Genomic DNA, 24,587 nt, shown 5'->3' with positions numbered 1-24,587 from the left:
ATGTCTCTGGAGGCCAAGGAGGCCGGGACATCCAGATCCTGTGGTGTGAGACTTCCAGGGGGAACTCAGCACCAAGCCCAAAAACTGTTTAGATGCAGACTGGGCAGATAAATGACCAAAACTGCAGGAAACCAGAAGAAAATCTGACTGCAAATCTACCACAGTGTGCTGTAAATACCTGAACACATCAGGAGTCCTTTAGCTTTCCCTCCAGAGCAGCTATCTATGAGCAGGGATCTCCCCTTGAGCAGGGCCATCCCCCAAGACACCCCTCAGCTGACACCAGGCATTGATGGGCTGGCAGGAGACAGTTTTTGCACACATGTGACATTTAATACACAATAATCTTTGTATCCCCTACTAAGTGTAGTAAATAGTACTGACCACCAATCCAGCTGCACTTACTCTGAATTTTCCACACCCAAATTTATGGCTCAGAACTCAATAAACTCCCTCAGCAATGAGTGACCTCTGGCTCTTCTTCTGCCACCCCCCTGCCCCTCAGAGCCAAAGGGATTTTAGGGACCCCATGTGGGTGCCATGTCCATGGTGACAGCCACACTGGGGTGTGGGATAAAGGAGTCACTCCAGGAACTGCTCAGTGCTGTGAGCTGTGCTGAGCTCCCTGCACACACTGCCCTGACCATCCACAGCACTTGGGAGCCTGTCTGAGGCTGGCAGTGGAACATTTCTGGTCTTGATGCCACATCAGGACCAGGGAGTTCCAGAAAATAGAGATGTGAGCTGAAACAGTCATCTTTGTCTTCTCCTGTTAATGAGGACCAGCTCTTCCCAAACCACTGCCAGCAGATGTCCCTCCAGTGTTTTCTTACCCCTGCAAAGGCAAAGGAGTGCACATTTTTTGTTGACAGGCTGTGTGCTTCTTTATCATCATTAACATCAGCAAGTTTCCCCCTAATGTCTACCATCTGTTTGCCCTGATGTAATTCAAGCCTGGCCTTCCTTTTCCTGACACAGCTTGTGCCTTTCTTCTTCCCAGTGCCTGGAGTGACCTCTCCCCTCCAGCCCTGGAACAGTTCAAGGACCCTGTTCAGAGCCCTCACCCAGTTGGGCAGGAGAGCCCAACCCAGCTGGGAGTGCTTGGAGCTGGAGCAGTTTAAGGCTGTGGATGTGAAGTGTGGGCACCCAGGGATGGGGGGTGAGGAAGAGGAAGGAATGCTGAGCTTCATCCTCACTTCTGCCACCACCAGTGCTGGGGTGGGGAGGGACTGGAGCTGTTCCTGGGGCCACTCAGGGCAGGTCATGTCCTCCCACCCTGCTGCCGTCAGCCTGGATCTAGAGCTGATCCTGTTCTCAGAGGTTTTGGTTTGGGATAAATGACAGTGCTGCCAGTGTTACCACAGTGCCTGTCCTGTACCCAAACACTGGGCTCCCATCCAAATGCACAGTTTGTCCCTGGGTTCACCAGGAACACCCCTGTTTGGGGCAGGACTAGGAGCAGTGGGGCTGGGGTCAGACCTTGGCTTGTGCCATGGGACAAGTGCCTCTGGAGAGGGACTTGGGACAAGGGCCTGGAGGGACAGGACAAGGAGAATGGCTTCATATTGCCAGGGCAGGGACAGATAGGATATTGGGAAGGAATTCCTCCCTGTGAGGGTGGGCAGGCCCTGGCACAGGTGCCCAGAGCAGCTGTGGCTGTCCCTGGATCCCTGGCAGTGCCCAAGGCCAGGCTGGACAGGGCTGGGAGCAGCCTGGGATGGTGGAAGGTGTCCCTGCCCATAGCAGGGGGTGGAATGAGAAGTTCTCTAAGGTTCCTTCCAATCCAAACCCTCCTGTTATTCTGTGAATGTCTGGTCAGCTGCAAGGGCACTGCAAATGCAGCTCATCTAAAACAGCCTGTCCTTGTGGTGTGTTTAAATCCATCTAAGAATCACTTGGGAGCAGAGTGGATTGGTTTAAACCACTCCTAGCTGTGAAATCAAGGATAAATGTCTGAATTTCAAGAGCCAACCATGTTTCTTCAGCACCTCCACACGTATTTGCATGGGCAGTGCTTCTGCAGGCTTGGAAGAACAAGGTTGTGAGCAACAATCAGATTTAAATACTGCAATTTCTTTGGAGGATGGAAAAACTACTTTTCCAGTAAAGCTGTGTCCCCCTCCTTTGCTGCAGGGATGCATTGCCCAAGCTCCCTTACCAGTTCATCTTCACACTCCTCCCGTGCCAGCCCCTCCTCCTCGCCCTCGTCCCCGTTGAGCGGCTCCTCCGCGGTGGCCTCGGCCTCGGAGGCCGTGTCCTCCTGGGACACCTCGCTCTTGCTGCTCTCCACCTTCTTGCGGGCCTCTGTGGGGACACAGCCACATCAGGGATGGGGAATGGGGACAGACTGACCCTGGGTCAGGGATGGGGAATGGGGACAGACTGACCCTGGGTCACAAATGGGAATGGGGATACAGCCTGACCCTGGGCCAGGGATGGGGAATGGGGACAGACTGACCCTGGGTCAGGGATAGGAATGGGGACAGCCTGACCCTGGGTCAGGGGTGGGAACAGGGACAGACTGACCCTGGGTCAGAAATGGGGAATGGGGACAGCCTGACCCTGGGTCACAAATGGGAATGGGGACACAGACTGACCCTGGGCCAGGGATAGGGAATGGGGACATGGCCTGACCCTGGGTCAGGGATGGCAACAAGGGCCACAGACTGATCCACAGAGCCAGGGCTGACAACCAGGGCCACAGCCTGACCCCAAATCAGGGCTGGCAACTGGAGCCACAGACTGACACCCAGTCAGGGATGGTAACAGGGGACACAGGCTGACCTCAGGTCAGAGAGCCCCACATCCACTGGGGAGGAAATAATAATGGTGGGAATGCTTCCTGCCATGGGGAGTTCTGCTGGTTTTGAGGAGGCGGCTTGAGACACCATGGAGAGGGCAGAGAAGGTTCTAGATCCCCCAGCAGGATGGTGGGAGCCAGGAATAGGGATAGGGATAGGGACAGGGACAAGGATAGGATAGGATAGGGGGATAGGAACAGGGATAGGGATAGGGTCGGGGATAGGGATAGGGATAAGAATAGGATAGGGATTGGGATAGGGATATGGATGGGACAGTGGCAGGAAAAGGGACAGGAAAGGGTAAGATAGGATATGGGTAGAACATGGGATAGGAGAGGATAAAATAGAAATAGGATAGGAAATGAATAGGAAAGCAATGGGAAAGGAAAGGAAAGGAAAGGAAAGGAAAGGAAAGGAAAGGAATAATGATAGCATATGACAGAGTAAAATAGAATAGTCTAACAAAAAATGCAAACTAGAAAAAATACAAGCTAAAAAAAAAGACAAAATAAAAAAAAAAATCTCATCATTTTAAACCCCAACTCAGCAATTTCAGGAATTTTGGTGTGTAATTTTGGCCTGTGATTCTACCCTGGAACCTGGGGGTTGACACTTCCCTGTCAGAGCCTGGAGGAATGTGTGATGCCCAAGGCCAGCCCCGAGGCATCCCCACCCCCACTGACCTGCAGAGAGCTTCTGCTCCTCAGCAATCTGCTCCAGCCGGCCCAGGAGAGCGTCGATGTTGGATTTGATCTGTGTCAGCTCCGTTTTGATTGTCTGCAGCTCGCTGCTCTTCACTGAGGGGAGGAAGGAAGCACAGGAAGGCACTCAGTGCCCTGCAGAGCAACCCCAGCCCACACCCTGCCCAGGGCAGCTCCCTCAGCAGGCAGGAAAATCAGGGAGAAGCCCAGGCTGGGAACTGGCAGGGAAACTGCTCCCAAAAGAGCCTGGGGTGCTGTGTCCAGGCAGGCTGCAGAGCCTGACCCTAGGCTGTACCTGCACTACAGCTCCTCCAGAACTTTACACTAATGTTTACACTAAAATTTTTTGAAAGCAAATCAAATCGTATCAAATCAGATCCTTTACCTTCCTGAAATATCCCTGGAACCCCAAGGAGTAAAGCTCCTGGGTACTGTGAAATTGGATTTTTATGTTAATTTTAAATACATGGGAAGAAATCAGTCTAAAACTTGAAAAACGTTTCTCCCTATCACTTCCTATCTTATTGTATAAGAATCAAAATTTTCGGTACAATTACACTTCAGGCAGCCTTTCTAAATCCAGTAATGCAGCTGCCATCAGGAATGTTTTTAGTTTAAAAAGCCTGAGCCTTTTAGAGGCTGGAGTAAATGCCCATCTCACTGCCGACACTGCACCTTCCCCAGGAGCACCTCCACAGCAGGGCTGCTGTTCCCAGCCATTCTGAGGTGGTTTTGGGATCTTCCCATGAAGCCTGAGCCTTTTAGTGGCCGGAATAGAATATGCAAGCAACTTTACCCCACAATAAATTCGGATTCTTTGATCAGCCTCAATCCCCTCTGTCTCTATCCATCTCTGGCACCGTGCCTTCCCCAGGTGCAGCCCCACAGCTGTGCTGCTGTTCTCAGCCGTTATGAGGTGTTTTTGTTCCTCGTGAAGCCTGAACCTTTTAGTGGCTGGAGTAGATTAAGTATATAAGCAGTTGTACTCCACAATAAATTCGGATTCTTTGACCAGCACACCGAATCTCCATCTCATTGCCCTCCCCATGTGCACCCCCACAGCAGGGCTGCTGTTCCCAGCCGTTCTGAGGTGTTTCTGGAGCTCCTCGCGCTGTCCCCAGCCCTGGCCCACACTCACACTTGATCTTGGCCGAGCTGTTGGCGATGGCCGACCTGGCGAACAGCTTGACGGGCAGCGAGGCCTTGACGCGCCGCACCAGCGGGATGGAGACGCGCGGCCGCTTCACGGGCACCACCCGCGGCACCGGCGACACCCGGCCCCGGTACTCGAAAATCCTGAGGGGAAACCAGGGTAGGGGAGGCGGCTGGGGCCGGGGCAGCCCTGCCGAGCGGTGTCCCAGCCTTGCCGAGCACTGCCCCGGCCCTGCCGAGCGGCCATCCCAGGGACTGGAGCCATGGGATGGCACCCCACAGGCTGGGCTGGACACCCTGACTCCAAACCCCTCCTGCCCCCAAATTCCTCCTGCCCTCCAAATTCCTCCTGCCCTCCAAATCCCTCCTGCCCCCAAATCCCTCCTTCCACCCAAATCCCTCCTGCCTCTGAACCCCTCCTGCCCCCCAGATCCCTCCCGCTCCTAAATCCCTCCTGCACCCAAACCCCTCCTGCACCCAAATCCCTCCTTGCACCCAAATCCTTCCTTGCCCCTAAACCCTTCCTGCCCTCAAAGCCCTCTAGCTGCCAAATCCCCCTTGCTCCCAAATCCCTCCTGCCCCCTGAGAGGAATAGCAGATTTGTCTTTCCAAACAAGCTGTGGGTTTGCTGGTAGATAAAACCAGCACTAGGAGATAAAAGAAACAGTGGGAAGGATTCCACTGATTGATGAATGGAAAAAGATACTTGCCTTTACAAATAAACTATAGGTTTGCTGATAAATGAAATTGGATATTGAAAGATGAAAGAAACAATGGGGAAGGAAAAACCCTAAATTCCAAAATAATTAAAAATTAAAAAGGAGGGTTATACATTAGAGGGAAATCTTTGGGATCAGGTGTTTCAGTCTGTACCTCTCAAGTATCTCAGCCAGTGGGGAAAGAGAGAAGGGAAATGTGGCTGGCAAATTGGGATAAAAAGGAGGCTGTGTCCTCCAAAAATTAGAGAGATCCCAGGGGAATGCCCCATGGCCTCTCTCTTTATTGGAATAAAGTAAAAGGATTCCTCTATCTCCTTTTTGGACATAAACCTCTGGTGTTTGTGGATTAATTTTCCAAACACCCCAAATCCCTCCTGCCCCCAAATCCCTCTTGCCCCCACCCCATAGAGCCCCTCGGGCTGGGTCTCACCTGTCGTAGAAGTCGTCTCTGTAATAGTCATAGTCGAAGTCGTAGCCACTGCAGAGACAGTCAGGGGTTAATTAGTGCTGGTAATTCATTATTGCCGCTCCCTCACTGCCTGCTGGGCCATCGAGGATAAAGAACTGGATCCTGTGCATGAGGGACCCTCCTGGCTGCAGGGAGGAAGACTGGGGGGCTGAAGGCAGAGGAGGATGGTGTTGGCAGAGGGTGTTAACCCGCTTATCTCAAGGAGGAGCAAGATGTGTGTGGAGAAAAGTTGGGACAAATCGGATATTTATGGGGATATTTATTGATTTAAACCTCTCTCCCCCCAGGCAGACAATGCCCACGTCCTGTTTTCTTAAGCTTGAGATGCATTTTAACCCAACGCAGGAGCATTGTCCACTCCTGGACACCCAGTAACACTTTCCCCCTTGCTGCAGCTGCATTTTAACCCAAAGCAGGAGCGTTCCCCACTCCCTGGACACCAACACTTTCCCCCTTGCTGCAGGTGGTGTTTCACAAGGCAGCACAAATCAGGAAGTTTCACCCAACACACTGAGAGCAGCTGCCCCAGCTGAACCCAGCACCCTTCTCTGGTGTGCTAAGCTCATTAACACTCAATTAACACTCAATTAATGGCTAATTCAGACGTGGTGCTGGTGGTCTCCTCTCTGCTCTGCACAAACAGAATGCAGCCCTAAAAACCAAAGCCTGTCCTGCCTCTTGGAAATGGCTGAAAAGAATCAGAGATGGCTGGGGAGAGGGAAGGGCTGAGCAGAGGGACAGGGGACAGGGCAGGATGACCCCGGGGAGTGCTGTGAGAGTTCATCTGGGCTCCTGCATCTCTGACAATGGCAACAACAGCGTGTGCCTGACTGGGCTGGCTGGTGGGAAGTGTGGCTTGGACCAGGAATTCCAGGAGCTCTGTCCTGCCTGTAGTGGTACTGAGCTTCCCAGCCAGTGCTCAGTTTCAGTAACTGGCTGTGTGAAAAGTGCATATTGTATGGTTCTACACAGATATTTACTGTATGTATTATGTTGTATTGGTTAGTAGTGCTGTATTAACACTACTAACCACACTATTTTAATAGTGTGGTAAATGTAGTTTTGTACTTAAAAGGTAACTTTTGCAGTTAAAATAGAAACTATGTATGTGGGATTTTTTTTTTTTAAGAAAGAAATGAGGTACACCAAAATAGGAGCCACAGGACACCTAAATCTTTCAGAGAAAGAAAATTTATTGCTCCATTATCAGAAGAAATTAACTTCTTCCCATGAAGACGTCGTTAGGATTCAGAGGAGGAAGCTGACACTGACCAGACAGAATCCTGTGTTTGAATGGAATTTATGCATGATGTATGAAGTGTATGAATATGCAACAGGCTGTTGCTCTTAAGGGTTAATCCTCTGTTAATGTGTGTCCTTTTTTGGGCTTATTTTGCCCAGAAAAAAGGTACCTGGACATTCCATAACTCTTTGTTTCTATTGTCTCATATTGTCCTAAATTCTAATTGTCCAAAATTTTTATTACTCTAATTACATTGCTATTTTTATAACCATTTTATTACTATTAAACTTTAAAAATTTTAACAAGTGATTGGTGTCTTTCACAGGCTGGTTTCTGAAAGATGATTTTTCCACCCTCCTTGGGTTCCCCAGATGCCTGTGGCAGCATCTGGAGACCCAGCCTGTGCACAGAGGGGACCTGAGCATGGCTGGAGACACCAGAGCTGCTTTGGGGCCAAGGAGTTGGTGCCAGGGTTAAGGACAAGGAGGTGGCACCTCCTGCTCTGGGGACTTCAGTGAGGAGATATTCCATCAATGCCTTATCCCTGAGCAGCTGCTGCCTGTGCCATTCCATGGGATGGGCACTGCAGGGCCTCACTGCTGAGCAAGGACACTGCTGGGGAGGTGTGACTGTGGAGGTGTGATCACCACAGCCCTCCCAGATGCCACTGCATGGTGGAAAAGAACCTTTTCTGACAGATGAATTCCAGATTCTTTTCAGGCCCTCCCCTTCTGAGCTGAGTTGTAGCCAACATTCCTGCTGGGCTCAGAGGAGACAGGAACATCCCACAGCCTCTGTCCCAACCTCTGCCTCATTTGTGTTTGTTTATTCCCCCTCTGGATTGAAAGGGAAAGGTGATTCCTCCCAGGGCAGCTGTTGCTGGAATGAACCCAGCTGTTTGTGGGGCTGAGGGGATGGAGATCACAGAATGAGACACTGCCATGGAGCTTTTCATGATGGGTAACTGGATTTTTGTTCTAACCCAAGGTGAAATCTGGAGATACAAAAACCCTCCAAGAAAATAGCTCCCCTCAGCCTGCCAATTCACTTTGATCACTGAGGATGTTTGACTCCAGGTCTGTTTGAATCCAATAAATACAAAATACCATCAAAAATAGGAGGCCATTTGAAAGGAAAATTGAAGTAGGATGCTTCTACGCTGTTATACTCTCCCTCTTCAATTTTTTCCCTCTCCTTAGATGCAACTCGAATGAAATTGCTGCAATTTTGTAATATTTTCAATCCTGACAGGCTCTGGTGAAGTGCTTCTGGCTCTCTCCAGCACAGCCAGTGTTGTCCCCAGTCCCAGGCAAGAGCCAGTGGAATCTCCCTGTGGCCCCAGGGCTCCCAGTGGGATGAAGCAGAGCCTTCATCCACAGCACACTCTCCCTCTGATATCCTGGGTTTTAAGTTTTTTTGTTCTGTTTTGTGTGCAGCTTTTAGCTTTATATTAATGTTACTGGGATCTTTTCACAGGGTGGTGGAGACAAAACAATCCTGTAGGAATGGGGATAAACTGATACCTTTGGTTTAAGTTTTTCTGTTCTGTTTGGTGTGCAGCTTTTAGCTTTCTATTAATGTTACTGGGATCTTTTCACAAACAATCCTATCCTAGCTGGAGACTCAAGGACAATCTCTGCAAACTTCAGGCCCAAAGCATCAACAATGTGAGAAGAGGAGGGCAGGCAAACAAGCAAGGAGGATGAAACTTCATCATCTGAAGCTAATAATTGGAGAATTCACTACTGAAACTTATAAAAATGTGAGATCTCATGGCCAAGCTCTCTTTTGTTTCCATCTTGGAGCCATCCAGGCACTGCCAGGGTGTGGCCTTTGAAGGCTCCTCAATAAATCTCCACTTTATTGCTCTTAGCTCCATCCAGCCTCTGTTCCAGCTCCCTGAGGCATCACCTCCACAAGGGGCTGCTCCTGCTGGGCAGCTCTCTGTGGCTTGGAGACCATGAGGCAGCTTTGGAGCATTTGTTCATAAAGAACACAAAGCTTGGAGATGTTGGGCAAAATTCTGAGACACCCAAATTCCTTTCTCCTGACCCCAGTTCACACTCCTGGTCAGAGCCAGCTTCTCCTCCAAGCCTTTGCTCCCCAGCAGAACTGTGGGATCAGCACATGGGCAGCTCCATGGGGCTGTGGGGATGGAGAGGAGCTGCAGCCCCAGCACACAGCAGTGCCCTGCTGCTGCCAGCACTGTCCTGGGCACAGGCTGGCACCTGGGAACAAGGAATGCAGCCCTGAATGGGGTGGACACCTCCATCTCCAGCACTGACCCTGCCCTGAGGTGTTTGGGCACCTCTGCCCTGCTCCTGGGCTTGGCTCCAGCACCAGTGGGATGAAGCTCAGCCTCAAGTATCTGCAGATCCCACCTGGAGAAGGTTGGAGAAGAGCTGGAGAAGGACAGAGATGCCCAAGAGCCCAGGTGAAGCCTCTTCCCAGGCCAGTCAATCTGCTGGGTGAAATGCCAATGAGCCCTGTTGATGTTACTGCCCTGTGTTATTCCCTGTTTCCATAGGATGTGGAGCAGAGCTGCCCATGCCTGTGTTCTGGTGGGAATCACTCCTGGCACATCTGCAGGGCATCCCAGAGGGACTGAGCGGGGCACACCATGCCTGCACTGCAGGGCAGGGGCCCCAGAGCATCTCTGGGCGCAAAACCACCCCAAGGGTGAGGGCTTCTCCTGCCCTGCCCCTGGATCTTTATGGGGTTGGAGACACTTCCACCCTTTCAAAAGGAATTGGGGGCATAATTATCCCAGAGAGCTGGTCCTGACCTCCCAAAACATGAACCCAGCCTCTGCAGGGCTGCTTGGATCCCTGCTGACCGTGGGGCAGCCCTCAAGGAAGGCAGGGGGCTGGAATGAGGGATTTGGGTAGCTTGTGGCTGTGTGACCCTGCTCTAACTCAGCAGTCACTCACAGATTAACAGATGATGCAGGGAGGCAGGGCTGGATGGTTTTAGCAGCACCCCTGGAATCCCCTAGCAGCATCCCTCAGGCTTTGAGCACAGGACAGGTCTGCCAGGAAGAATCCAGGACAAAAGCTGGTGAAAGGGAGAGCTTTTAGGGGTGATTGATCCTGAAAATTCCACTGCATCTAGGATAAACCATCCTAAGGCTGAGGGATCATTTCTCAGTGACCTGGCAGCTCTGTCTTTGTGTACAGGAATAGTTTTTGCTGTTTTTCAATCAGCCGGTGACATTGCAGAATAAAGCACGGACAACCAGAGTGAAAGGCAGGAGAGCAGGAAGGCTTCAAGGAACACCCTGCTCCCACCTCCTGATTGAGAGGCATTGCCTCTGCTTTGCTGGCCTTTAGCAATCCAACATTCCACTGCCTCAGGTTCAAAATGCAGCTGCTCATAACTGAGGGGTGATTGTTTGCATGTGCTGCCTCTCCACCACATTTGTGGGGCCACTTCTGAGCCTGGAGCTGAACAGCAAATGTGCATTTGATCATCTGTGCTTTAATTCCTGCCTGGTATTGCTGATCATGAGTGCCATGGTGAGCTCAGCTCAGCTCCCACCCTTCTGCCATGGCATTAGTGCAGTGGAAAGCTGCTTGGAAAATGTGACACTGCTCAAACACATCTTGTGGAGCTGTGTGAGAGTCCTTCCTTCTGCACACAGCCAGGGCAGGGGGAAATAAAGGACGTGGGATGAAGCCTGGCATTCCCAAAGTGCTGCTCTAGGCTGGGACATCCCTGCTCACCACCCCCTCTGCCCCGGGGCTGCTCTCAGCCCTGTCCAAGTGCATTTGGCACTGGGATGTCACTGTCCCAGCAGCAGGGCCTGGGAGGGGTGTTTGGGGAGGGGCTGACACCAGCTCTGGGTGTAGCAGGGGATGGATGCCAGGGCTCATGGGCTGTGACATCAGTCAGCAGTGCTTTGTCCCTGCCACCACTTCAGACACCCTCCTGGGGCCACTGAGCTGCAGACAGACACCCAGCAGCTCTTGCTTGGGCTGTCCTCTCTGTCCTTGTGGCCATGGAGCAGCTTCAGCCCCAGCTCTGCAGGGCAGGGCAGGGATTTGTGCCTCCAAAAGCCCAGAGTGGCACTGGCAGAGCCACCTTCCCTTCCCAGTCAGCTGGGTGGGATCTCTGGCACTGACCTGAACATGGCCCCAAATGCCCCAGGAAATCCTGCCCACACATTTGCTGTGCAGGCAGAAAAAAAGGTGTTGTCAGAAGGCAGATTTGGAGATTTTGAGAGGCAGTGAGTGACTCCCTGGGGACACAGTGACAGCAGGGTCTGTGGGGATGGCCAGGGTGCCAGGCAGGAGCATCCAGGGACCTGCCCTGTGCAAAGGGATGCTCTGGGAAGTGCCAGAGGGAGGGAGGGAGGGAGAGAGCCCCAGAGATCCAAGACTGCAGGACAGCAGTGATGGCAGCAAGGCTCTGTGGGAAGTGAAGGTGCCTCGTGTGGAGACACCTGAGAAAACTGATGGTGGCACGAGCCTGTGTGGAGGTGGATGGGAACCTACACCCCCAAGGATTTCTGTTTAACACCTGGACACCCACCTAGGCTGGTGGATAGGTAAAAATGTCACAGCTGCTACTTTGTGTATGTTCAAAATGGAATTTTCCTTGCCTTGCCTTCCCCTCAACCTTCGCATGCAGACCTGGAGTAAGGCAAAGCAGAAGCCAGCCTTTGGAAAAATCCTCTGCTGTGTTTAACACGGCACTTCTATAAATTACAGTGCTGTGATTTTTTGAAGTCTAACATTTAGCAAAATTGATGGTGGTTTGGGAAGCTGTAAGCACAGCTCGCTGCAAACCTGGGATCCCTGTTTTCCAGGAGATATCCTAAGTTCTGCCAGTCCAGATGGCAAAGTTTTAATCTGACAGCCAGTTTGGGATGAAATATTGCTGGGAACAGGAGCAGTGCAGTTCTCTGGCCCATATTTTAGCATTTCCATATTTGTGGGAGGGAGCAAACATCTCTCTCAGCAGTCTGAAGTCTGAAATATTGGTCATTGCAGAGGAAGGGATTAGTGCTGCAGGCAGGGCTGAGCAGTAAATGAAAAGCTTGTTAGTGCAAGATGTATGGAAGGAGCTGATGCGCGTGATGGCCCCAGCCCCACGTGAGCAGCCCACAGTGGAGCTGAACTGCATGACTGGTGTCAGCTCTGCTACCACCTCCCTCCCCTCAGGTGGAATCCCCTGGGAGCCCAGAGAGCCACGTTGATGAAGATTGCAATGCAAGATGTTTTCCATTCCCATCTGCATGGCAGATTATCTTTTGTCAAGTGGGCAGTTTGCCTTATCTCTCTCTTCCAGTGACCACAATCACTCCTCCCTCAGGGGAGACATCTGCTGATAACAGCTATTGAATGTCCCTGCATGGCTGATAAGAACTACAGCATCCCATTGGGAGATGTGAGCCCAGAGGGAGGAGCCAAGCATTCCTACCGGGATATAATCTGGAGGTTCTGGAACACCAGCACAGCTTCTGCACTGGATTCCCCAGAGGAACAGCAGCTGCCTCTGCCCCTGGATCTTCAGAGGAAGAGACTGCACCTTTCTCCAGGATCCCTGCTCCAGCAGAACCAGCCCTGACACTGCAGGAGGGCTGAGCCACAATTCCAATGGGACTGCTGCCAACACCCTGACCCACAGGGTGTCAGGTTGGGTTCTGACTCTGGCAGTGCTGTTCTAGTGTACTGCATTGGTTATTTAATAATTTTTTTTCTTCCCTATTAAAGAACTGTTATTTCCTGCTCCCATATTTTTGCCTGAGAGCCCCTTTATTTAAAATTTATAGCAATTCAGAGGGGTGGGGAGGGTTTACATTCTCCATTTCAGGGGAGGGTCCTGCCTTCCTTATCAGGCACCTGGCTTTTCAAACCAAGACAACATCTTAGGAGGGCCCAAAGGATGGGAGGAGAAATGTGCCTGAAAGCTGCACAGGGGGAGCTTGGCTGAGAGCTCCTGGAAGGAACCTGGGGATGCCTGTGGGTGGTGGGAGGCTGCTGGGGCTCTGGCTGTGCTAGAGCTGCATTTTCCAACCAGGATTTGCCATTACACACCAGTGCAGGACCACGTGGCTGAGTCTGAATCACAAGGTTTTCTTTGCTCCTCACACCTTTTTCTTCTTTTTCTAGAAAAATCTCCAGTTCTCTCATGATTTCCCCTTTTGCTACAGCCACCTATAACTCCAATACTGATTTTAGTATTTTCCTCCCAACCTCACATTTTCCAACTCCTTACTCAGCCCCTCCGTTTCCTCACCACGAGTCTTCACCTTTTGTGGAAATGATGATAAATTCTCTTGAGCTGAGGGCTCACTGGCATCTGTAACACATCCCATGTGCCACAGACCTCTCCATGTCCCACCTGCCCCTCCTGTTCCCTTGATCCCTGGGCTGTGCTCCTCAGAACAGGCTCCCTTGGGACTTTCTCCTTGGTTCACCTCCATTTGGCACCCCAAGGTCTTCCCACTTTCCTCCCTTCTCCTCTTTCCCTAAATGGTCCCTGTTCCCTGTTTTTCCCCCACCCTCAGCACCTCTGTGCCCACTCCTGTTCCCTGGCTGCAGGGGTTGCTCCTCTTGCTCCCCCTCCTCTGCCCACCCTTCTCCAACACCTGCACAGGTGGGGCCATGCCCAGGAGATCTCCCACCACCATTGGGAGACTGCCAGGGGAAGGAGCCCTGGGAGCAGCTCTGGGTGTGCCCAGGAGATCTCCCACACCCAGGAGATCTCCCACACCACCACAGGCACTGGCCAGCCCCAGGAGCACTGCCAGGGGAAGGATCCCTGTGAGCAGCAATGCCCAGGCTGCTGGGGGCAGGCAGCAGGGAGCTCAGGGCAGGGGTTGGGGGGTGCTGGAGGGGAAACCCCAGCCCAGAGACATCACCCACTGTGGTGAACACCTACCTGTACAAGGCAGAGGCTGCTCTCTTCAGCCCTTTGGGTCTGTTGGGTTTGGGCTCCCCGGCCATGTTGATGTCTGCAAGGAAGGGACACATAGCTGTGACATGGCACGTCCCTGCCCACCCAGGGAGCTGGGGTGATGCACACAGCCCTGCCACAGAGAAATGAGCTTCCCCACCCACTGCCACCTGCCTCTGGCACAGCTGGGGCTCCACAGGAAGGTGAATAAACCTTGCACTTGGCAAACCTCCTCCCTTTCCTTTCCAGAGCCACTCGCCATTCCCTGAGCAGTCAGCACCCTGCACATGGTCCTGTCTTCACACACAGACCCAGGACAGCTTTCCTGGGAGAATTCAGTGTGATAAGGCAAAATCCAGACCTGCTGCAGGGTGCTGAGCATGCACCCCTGGATCCTCTGGGAATAACCAGGAATGCTGGGCACTGCAAGCTGGGCACTGCTGTAGGTCTGGCTGTGTTAAACTCTGCATGGTGCCCCTGCCTGAGCTGCTCTTGGGGCAGCATCTTCTGCCAGGGGAAGGGAGAATGAGCTCCTCTAACACCCTGAGGGATTGTCACTCCCTGGCCATGGTGCCAAAAGTGCTTCTGATGTGAGAATAAAGTGACACAGCCAATTCCATGGAGCTGCCGAGAGCCTGGCAATCCAACATTGGGTGTGGAGCCAGAACTCAGAGAGGGGAGCGGTGGCAAATGCCCCAACTGCCTTCCCAATCAGCCCTAAATCCTGCTGGTTCTTCAGGTCCTGTGTATATGAAGGGGTGTCAGACCTCTGGGCATGTCAGATATGAGCTGAGCAAGACAGAGTTTCCTCATGTGGACCAGCACTGCCAAGCCCACCATGAAATCATGGTCCACACATGGCAGGGATAAAGAGAAAGGAGAATTTATATCAAAAACCCCTCATATTTAAAAAATCCAAGTAGTGGAAGGTGAGGGAGTGAAAGAGCAGCTGCTGAGTCCATGGGGTTGGTAAGAAACCTCTTCTTCAGCTGGTGAGGCCATTGATCTCCAGGAGCTCAGAGGAGCCCCCCTCTGTTTCTGGAAAAGGCTGGCTGGGTTCAGGAGATTCATCACAGCTGGGTCACCCACTGAAGGTGTTGGTCCTCAGGGCTGTGCCCTGACCTGCCCTGAGGGACCTGATCCCCCCCAGAGAGCTAGGGGCTGAGTGTCCCACCCATGGGCACATCCTGCAGCTCCATGAGACCAGTGCCCCACGGGAGCTTTGGGATGGACCAGAGAGGTGGTGGAAGAAGGTCCCAGCATGGTTTGGGTTGGAAGAAATCTTCCCTGAAAGTCCATCCCATTCCATCCCACCCCTGCCATGGCAGGGACACCTTCCACTGTCCCAGGCTGCTCCCAGCCCTGTCCAGCCTGGCCTTGGGCACTGCCAGGGATCCAGGGGCAGCCACAGCTGCTCTGGGCACCCTGTGCCAGGGCCTGCCCACCCTCACAGGGAGGAATTCCTTCAATGATGCTTTCCTTTCTGCTACCTCCACCTCAAGGGGCATCCAACCAACTTTGAGCACATCAGGCCATTCAAAACTTTTGGTTTTTCATGATTTATGAAGGGATTTTATGAGGAAATGTGGACAGCTGGGTCCACACCCCCTCAAAATCCAGAGCCTACAAAGTGATCCAAAGGAACATCTTGCTGACTTGGGTATAACCTGGAAAATCCTCTGCAGGAGCACAGGCAGGCTGCAGCAGTGCTGCATGAGCTGAGCAGGAGGAGCACAGGCTGCACACACAGGACACAGTTCTGAGGGTATGGACACACTCCCACTGCCCTGGCCTTGCTGTGCAACTCCTTGGTGCCTTTCAGGCTCTGTCAAGAGGGGCAGGCAGAACAAAGGCAGCTGAGTTGGCACCTTGTCCAGGACATGAACAGGACACCCAGCTATCACACAGTCCTTCTGCCTCCTTCTGGAATTCCAGGCCTTTGGGACCAGCAGAGATCAGAGGTTTTCTGAGAGGAGGTTTTCTCCACAGCAAACCTTTCATCTCTCTCTTCAGCTAAGTGAGCAGGTACTCCCTGTCTCTTGGCCACATCTCCTCTGTCTGGAGCACCACAAGGAGCTCCTGGGCTCCCCCAGGCCCTCTCCATCCCATCTCAGGCTGCACATGTGGGCAACATCTGGGCTGGAAGCGTTCCTGGCAGGCTGAGCTCTGCCAGGTCTGCAGCTCCACTCTCTGGAGCCCGAGAGAAGTGAGCAGAAGTTTCTGGTATCTGGATAAACCTCAGAGGAAGCAGCATGGCCTCAGCACAACTTCCCACGTCAAGCTGTGCCAGCAGCACGGTGGGAATGGGCTGCAAATTGCTTTCCTGGGTGCCCATTGCTGCAGCAGGCTTGGAAATCACCATTTTTCATTAAAAATCAGCATTTTTCATTAAAAATCCTCTCTCCAGTTCCAGTTCTCAGCTTGGAGCTGGTGACACCTCAGAACAATCTGAAAAAGCAAAGCTGCAGCTGGGGGGAGTTGCTTATTGGTTCTCATGCCACAGCAGTGCAGACATGGGGGAAGTTCTCTCATTTAACATCTACTGGTCTGGAGATCTGCTCTCCTGACAGGCTGAGGGTGAGGCTGCTCCTGAAGGGAATCACTGAATCACAGAATGAGCTGGGTTGGAAGGGTCCTTAAAGCTCATCCAGTGCCACCCCTGCCATGGCAGGGACACCTTCCACCATCCCAGGGTGCTCCAAGTCCTGTCCAACCTGGCCTTGGGCACTGCCAGGGATCCAGGGGCAGCCACAGCTGCTCTGGGCACCCTGTGCCGGGGCTTCAGCACCCTCACAGGGAAGAATTCCTTCCCAATCTCCCATCCAGCCCTGCCCTCTGGCAGAGGGAGCCATTCCCCTTGTCCTATCCATGTTGTTGATACCAGGCAATCTTTCCCTCCCTTGTTCTTCCCCAGCAGTTCCAGGACAAGGCCATGGGATGATCCAGAACTCTGCTTTTGCTGTTTGGCTCCTCCAATCACAGCCCAGAGCTGAGGTTTTGGGCCACAATGTCACACATACCTTTGATCCCATCCCACAGGGGAGCTGGCAGCCTCCAGCCCCTGCCTGGGGATGCTGTTGGAATGCTGTTCTCCAGCTCTGTGCCTGGCCATGGATCCTGCTGACCCTGCCTTGTCCCTCTGGCCCTGCTGGGTCATCACTGGGTCACCCCTGACCCTCTCTGCAGACCCACCATCCCAGTCTGACCAGGCTGGAGAACAGCATTCCAGAAGAATTCAATCCTCTCACTGTGTCAGCTGCTTGGAGGAAGAGCCCAACCACCAAAATACTACCTCCTTATTAGAATTATCCTGAGTTTCATTTCCAAAAATGGGGGAAAAGGCCACAGCACAGCCCATCCAGGGGGCTAATGGACACAAAGGCCATAGGACAGCCACAGCACAGCCCATCCAACAGGCTACTGGGGAATAAGGCCACAGCACAGCCCACCAGTGGGCTATGGGGAACATGGCCACAGCACAGCCCTCCTGATGGGCTACTGGGGAAAAAGGCCACAGCACAGCCCACCCAGTGGGCTATGGGGAGAATGACCACAGCACAGCCACAGCACGGCCCTCCCAGCAGCTTACTGTGGGGAAAGGCCACAGCACAGCCCTTCTAGTGGGCTCCTGGGGAAAAAGTAGCCACAGGACAACCCTCCCAGTAGGTTATTGGGGGAAAAGGCCACAGCACAGCCCACCCAGGGGGCTGCCGGAGATAAATCCCACAGCACAGCACACCCAGCAGGGGAAAAAGGCCACAGCACAGCCCAGCCCTCCCTGGGCCTCATGGAGATAAAGGCAACATCACAGCCACAGCACAGGCCTCCCAACAGGCTACTGGAGAAAGAGGCCACAGGACAGCACAGCACAACCCACCAAACCAGTTATTGGGGAAAAAGGCCACAGCACACCCCACACAGTGGGCTACAGGGAGAAAGGCCATAGGACAGCCTTCCAAGGGGCTGCTAGGGGGAAAGGTCACAGCACAGCCACAGCACAGCCCTCCCAGTGGGCTACTGGAGATAAGGGCCACAGCTCAGCCACAGCACAGCCCACCCAGGGGGCTGCTAGGGGGAAAGGCCACAGGACAGCCAGCCCAGGGGGCTACTGGGGAAAATGGCCGCAGGACAGACACAGCAGAGCCCACCCAGCAGGCTACTGGGGAAAAAGGCCACAGCATAGCCCAGCCCCCAGCCCAGCCCAGCCCTCACAGGGGATGCTGGAGATAAAGGCCAAGCACAGCCACAGCCCAGCACAGCCCTCCCAGCAGGCTACAGGGAAAAGGCCACAGGATAGCCCAGCACAGCCCTGCCAGGGGCTGCTGGAGATAAAGGCCAAGCCCAGCCCAGCCCTCCCCGGAGCTGCAGGCCGCAGCAGGCCAGGGCCCTCCTTCACTCCCTCCATCCCTCTCTCACTCCGTCCCTGACTCACCCAGGCTCTGGCCGGCCAGCACGCGGCCGTTCTCGCCCAGCACGGCGGCGCGCGCGTGCCGCTCGTTGGAGTACTGCACGAAGGCGTAGCCCTTGTGCACGGAGCAGCCGACCACGCGGCCGTACTTGGAGAAGATGGTCTCCACATCTGACTTCTTCACCACCGCCGTGTTCAGGTTGCCGATGAACACCCGCGAGTTGATGGACTTGGGGTCATTCTTGTTGGTGATGTTGCTGGTCTGCACCTTCAAGGACATCTTGGATGCCTGCAAGGAGAGGTGGGGAGGAAGAAGGGTGTGAGGAGGAATTCACAGAGAAAAGGGTAGGGAGCAAAGTTCTCAGAAGCAGCTCCTCAATTTCAGCTGGTCAGATCCCATCTCTGGGAGCCCCTGGGTGTTGGGAGACCACTGGCACAGTCAATCCTAAATTCAATCTATTTTCAATTCAATCTAAATTTTTGATTCTAGAAATCAATTGATCAGTTGATACCTGGTTGGTTTTGTGCGGGACCAAGAGCCATTTTGGCTCCTCAGGGATGTTTGTGGGAAATGGATTTGTAGAAAATTCTTAAAACTTGACAGAAGTAGCTAAAGCTGATAGGCCAAGAAACGCTTATAGTGTGTTGTAATTAAGAAATGGATTGTAATGACATAAATTATAACAAGCAAGGAGCTGAACTTCAATGATGCTTGTGGGTCCCTTCCAACTCAGGGTGTTCTGTGATTCTAAAGTTGTTTTTGGGGAAGAAACCAAGATTTAAATCCCTTTCACATCTAAGTGAAAGCTTTAATGCTGTCATATCAAAGCTTTTACCTGTCTATGCTAAACCACAATTCAAAGAACTCTTTGTGAAGCAGTCTGCATCCAGCACCTTAGTTCATGCCCACTTTTCCAGGCCTTCCCCTGCCAACACTGCCCAGCCCTCACCATGCACAGGGATGGGTTTGTCCCTGTGAGGCCACACTCACATCTGGAAGAGGACTTGGGATTCCTGGATGTAAACAAAGTGATGTAAGCAGTGATCAGCCCACGTGCTCCTGCTGGCACCTGCACTGCATTTCCTGCACGCCAGGATTTGGGCTGGACTTTGTGCAAACAGGAGGTGTCACTGTTAGCCTGGAAATCACCATCACAGCAGCTGGGAGCCACTCCAACCCCTTCCCGTGGCTGCCAGGCAGGACAGGATCCTCCTTGGGATCCTTGGACATGTTCTGTTCTTCTTCTCCTTCTTCTTAGCCTCCATCTTCTGCTGTGATGGTGGCACTTTTGGATTGGTTCAGAGGAGAGACAAACAGTCTAACATAGGTGATAGGTACTGGAAAATTATTGTAAATAAAGTACAGCCAGTTTTTAGTATAAAAAGATAACACCGCCCTGAGGGTGGTCAGTGTGCCTTAACCCAACCTGCTAGACAGACCTCAGCAGGACAGACAGACAATGTATTAGATAAGAGCAAATAAACAACCTTGAGAACAGAGCCAAGGAATCCCATCTTCTTCTTTGGCTGGGAAAAAGAGACTTTCTAACACCTTGGGGTAATCTCAGAGACCTCGTCACCCTTGGAATTCCAATGGCCCTGGGGACACCTTGGGACACAGGGGGGGCAGAGCCCACCAACTTCTTGCTCTGCTGTGTCCACTGAGAGAATTAAAAATGAAATAAAGGCTCAGCTGGGAGCCAGAGCCACAGTGATTTGTGAGCCAAAAAACAGCAGCTCCTCTCTTCACTGCTGCAGAGCATTTTGTATTGTGGACCAGGAAAGAAACTTCAGAGTGTGACAGGGAAGTGGTACAATAAATCAGAACATCACAGACTGTGGGGTTATTTAACAATCACAGGTCTGTGCAGGGACGTGCTTGGGCTGATGGGAGGTGGGACAGGGCCACCAGATGGCCAGGGCAGGGTCAGGCAGGGTGATGGCCCTGCTGCTGGCAGGGCTGGGCAGGGGGACCTGGTGGCTCTGCAGGGCCACTGCCCATGCAGGCAGCAGGGACAAGGCAAGGCCAAGGCTCGGGAATGCTCAGAGGGTTTGGGCCCCACCACTGGTGTCTCACAACCCCCTGAGCCCTGCAGCCTGTGCATGGTGCTCTGCTGCTGCCATGCACGAGCCAGGCAGCCCCTGCAGAAATGAGAGTCCCTTTCTCCTCTGTCCCACTCAGTCCCAATCACCCCTGGGATTTCTTCTTAAACACAGCACCCACTTGGCACCACTTACTGGCCTCCTTCCTGTAACAACTGGAAAAGGGTATTTTAACCATGGCTGTTAATATCTCGTACTCTGTCCCTGCATTCCAGCAGGGAATGTGTGTCCAGGTGGGATCCAGCAGTGCCATCAGCTGGGGGGCAGAGTGGCCTCTCCAACCAGCCTGGAACACCCAGCAGGGCTGGGTCAGAGCAGATGTGTTCGTTTCTGTGGGTCAGAAACATCCACACAGCACACACACATATTCCTGGGAATTCCAGGACATCCCAGTAATCACTGCTGCTATCAGCAGGGGCATTTCCACAGCTCTGATTTCACCTTTCATCCCCCATCCCACAAATGCCACAAGATGAGCTAGAACTGGAAAAAAGACAAAAGGCAACAAGGAATAACACTTGGACATGAATAAATGAAGGTGTAAAGGGGTTCTTCACCTCCAGCACCCCAGAGAACATCCAGGACAGAGTATCAGGATTATCCCAGTTTTCTGCAAGGGAAACTGAGCTCCAAACAGGAGAGGTCAGGGGTGGAGGAGTGTGTGCCCCCAGCCTCACCAAAGCCTCCAGAGATACTGCAGTGGCACTCCTAGTCCCAAATGCCCCCAAAGACACAAGGAGACTTAAGGATGAGATTGCCAGAAGTAAGATTCCTTTTCCTTTTCCTTTTCTTTCCCTCGACTCACAGAACCACTTGAGGTGGAAGGGACCTTAAATCTCATCCCATCCCACCCCTTGCCATGGGCAGGGACACCTTCCACTGTCCCAGGCTGCTCCAAGCCCTGTCCAGCCCGGCCTTGGACACTGCCAGGGATCCAGGGGCAGCCACAGCTGCTCTGGGCACCCTCACAGGGGACAATTTATTCCAAATATCCAACCTAAACCTACTCCCTTCCCTCTCCTTGCTTGCTGCCTTCCCTCCCTCCTGCCTGTGCCATCCCCTTGGGCAGCACTGAGGCCCCACCACCTCATCACCTGCACCCAGGCTGGGCTCTCCTGCACCCTGTGACACCAGCCCTGCCACCTGAGCCTCCACACAGCCCTGGAGCCTGGCATCTGCCCAGGGTTCCCCAGGGGTTCATCCCTGTGAACCCTGTGTGCCACCGCCAGGTGAGAAGGAAACGCAGCAGGATTAACTGAGCTTTGCACCCCAGACATTCAGGGATGCTCTGGGCCATTTTTAGGGGTGGTGAGGATCACTCCAGGGTCCTAATGAGCTCCAACACCCCAGGACAGGCCATGCCCCTGTTCCATGCAGGGAGGGGAATGGATGCCAGCAAACTCCTCTCCTTGCCTCTGCTTCTCCTCCCTTCCTGTGACAGCAATGTCACACACTGTCCCTCTGCTGCCAACGTGCAGGAATCCCTTAAAAACCCTGCTATCCACCCAGGAATAGCCCGGGGCTGGCACTGGAGTGCTGATAGCTGTCCCCTCCCTGCTCTCAGTGCCTCATTTCCCAGATTAGAGGGTAATTGAGAGCCAGGTGGTGCAAACCCCAGGGGAGTGAGGAACTGTCACAGCAGGAGAAGGGAGAGCAGAAAGCAAACCCAGCCCCCTGTGTCCTGCAGGAGCTCTTTGTGTCACTGTGACAGCAGCAGCCTGGCTCTCCTGTCGCAGACATCTTTTATGGAAAATCCTTTCCTTAGGATTTTTCCTCCTGAGAAGCTGCGAGGCCTCAGGAACAAAATGTGAACAATGGTTATCTGCTGCTGTGGAATGCAAGAGGTGCATCTGTGATTGGCCCATGTTGGATGTTTCTAATTAATGGCCAATCACAGTCAGCTGGCTCAGACAGAGAGCTGAGCCACAAACCTCTGTTATCATTCCTTCCTATTCTATTCTTAGCCAGCCTTCTGAGGAAATAATTTCTTCTATTCTTTTAGTATAGTTTTAATGTAATACATATAATAAAATAATAAATCAGCCTTCTGAAACATGGAGTCAGATCCTCGTCTCTTCCCCCATCCTAAAACCCCTGTGAACACCATCACACTCTTCTGTCCCCCTCATCATGTTTGCTCACAGGAGGGGAAATGGGGATTTCTATCCTGGTATTTTCCAACCATGGCATTTTCTATCCTGGGGTTTCTACCCTGAGTTTTTCTGTCCTGCCCACATCTCCACCCAGAACACCATCACACACTTTTCCAGCTTGGAGGTTTGACAAATGCAGACATCCTGCAGGGACCTCCAGCACAGAGCACAGGGACAAAGCTGGTCCCTGCCAAGTTTGGGGCAAATTTGGCATTTGGGATATTGGAAAAAGCAGCAGCAACCTGGATGGATGGTCCAGCCTGTGGAGCTCCAGTGTGAGTGAGGTGCACCTTGTCCAGGTGTTTTTAACCATCTCAAAGCCCAGCCCTGACCTCACTGCTTCATGGAGGCAGCCCTTGCTGCTTTCATCCCAAACCTTTCATGCCCAAACATCTTTCTTGCCACTTGCAAGGAGCAGCACAGAAAATTTTTGGAACTCGATGGGGACAAAACTCTGAGCAGGGTCTGTTGTGACAGCACACAGGGGAATGGTTTTGAACTGAAAAAGGGACAGTTTTGGTTAGATATTGGGAGGATTGTTCCCTGTGAGGGTGGGCAGGCCCTGGCACAGGGTGCCCAGAGCAGCTGTGGCTGCCCCTGGATCCCTGGCAGTGCCCAAGGCCAGGCTGGACAGGGCTGGGAGCAGCCTGGGACAGTGGAAGGTGTCCCTGCCCATAAGATGATTTTTCAGGTCTCTTCCAACCCAAACCATTCTGTTTATATGAACTTGAAGGCTGAATCAGCAGCATTACATGGGGGGACAAAAATCCACCACAGGAGTGATTGGCACTTTTCTGCAAGCAGCCAGAAAGTTTTAGGGAAGGCCTGGGAAGGGATCAATGCCCAGCATAGACAGATTGTCCTGCCTGTCCTACAGGGAGGATCTCACTTTGAGCAGCCATCAGGCTTCTCCTTGGCTCTGAGTCGGGATTTAGGAGAATCACAGGATCACAGAATGGGTTGGGTTGGAAGGGACCTTAAAGCTCATCCAGTGCCACCCCTGCCATGGCAGGGACACCTTCCACTATCCCAGGCTGCTCCAAGCCCTGTCCAGCCTGGCCTTGGGCACTGCCAGGGATCCAGGGGCAGCCACAGCTGCTCTGGGCACTCTGCTCCTGTTTGGTTGTTTTTAATTTTTCCTTTAAGCTGAAAAAAGGCAGTTTTGAGACAGAGGATTGCCCTGCCCAGCTCCATGGGCCACCCCCAGTGCCAGCCACCCTTCCCTGAGAGTCCTGAGCCATTTCCTAGCCAGTCCCCAAACATGAGAGCCCAGCTCAGAAGTTTGGTTTAATAACCAACACAAACCCTGCACCCTTTTCAATAACTCCTGAGTCCCCAGCAAACCCTGCACACAGAGCTGGAGGCTCAGGAAGATCCTGCTCACTGCTGTGGGTTCCAATAAACACAATGAACTGGGAGGAAAAAAAACCAGTGCTTCAGTTTTCTGGGGAAAACACCTTCAATCCTCCCAAACATGAGTGTTAAAGGGCTGGGAAGTTATTAAAAAAGGGGGTAGACAAAGATGGCACAATTATTAGACTGGTTCTGCAGGCCCAGGGCTGTATTTTAGGGGAATATTTGCTGTGCTCAGAGCTGAGAAGGCTGGAAAGGTGGAGATGAGCTGAGCAGGAGCCAGACTGAAGCTGTGGGGTCCCTCTGCAAACCCTGCTTCCCCTGTAAGTGCAACCAGGCACATCCCTGAAAGGGAGGATCCTTTCCCTGCAGGCAGAGCAGGTCCTGGGGTCCCTCCAGTGGCACTCTGGGCTGTTCCCTCCTGTCTGACAAGGGGCTGCTTCCACAGGGCCTGTGAATTTCTCCCAGCACTTCCCAGGGATCCATCATGGAATCAGTAAGGTTGGTAAACACCTCTGAGATCATCAGGTGCAAGCATCCACCCAGCAGCACCTAAACCCCAGCCCCAAGCGCCACATCTCAAGG

At 52.8% G+C, this 24,587-nt stretch overlaps 1 protein-coding gene across 2 annotated transcripts in view; it reads right to left on the bottom strand.

The window, feature by feature from the left end:
- The window catches only part of RALY (RALY heterogeneous nuclear ribonucleoprotein), a 133,700-nt gene that overhangs the window by 3,202 nt on the left and 105,911 nt on the right, over positions 1–24,587 (bottom strand). For both annotated transcript variants that reach the window (XM_054274503.1, XM_054274502.1), the window contains 6 exons: positions 18,418–18,682; positions 13,971–14,043; positions 5,804–5,851; positions 4,641–4,798; positions 3,485–3,598; positions 2,159–2,304 (listed from right to left, as the gene is read on the bottom strand). In XM_054274503.1, coding sequence (XP_054130478.1) covers positions 2,159–2,304; positions 3,485–3,598; positions 4,641–4,798; positions 5,804–5,851; positions 13,971–14,043; positions 18,418–18,673 — 795 coding nt within the window. In that variant the 5' untranslated portion in view covers positions 18,674–18,682. The remainder of the gene's footprint in view (positions 1–2,158; positions 2,305–3,484; positions 3,599–4,640; positions 4,799–5,803; positions 5,852–13,970; positions 14,044–18,417; positions 18,683–24,587) is intronic.

This window comes from Melozone crissalis, unplaced genomic scaffold (assembly GCF_028551555.1).
Source record: "Melozone crissalis strain CALT ecotype California unplaced genomic scaffold, PUWL_Pcris_2 ptg000017l_1, whole genome shotgun sequence".
NCBI classification, from domain to species: domain Eukaryota; kingdom Metazoa; phylum Chordata; class Aves; order Passeriformes; family Passerellidae; genus Melozone; species Melozone crissalis.
The sequence above is the reverse complement of the archived record's forward strand: the minus strand, read 5'-3'. Positions and strand labels throughout refer to the sequence as shown.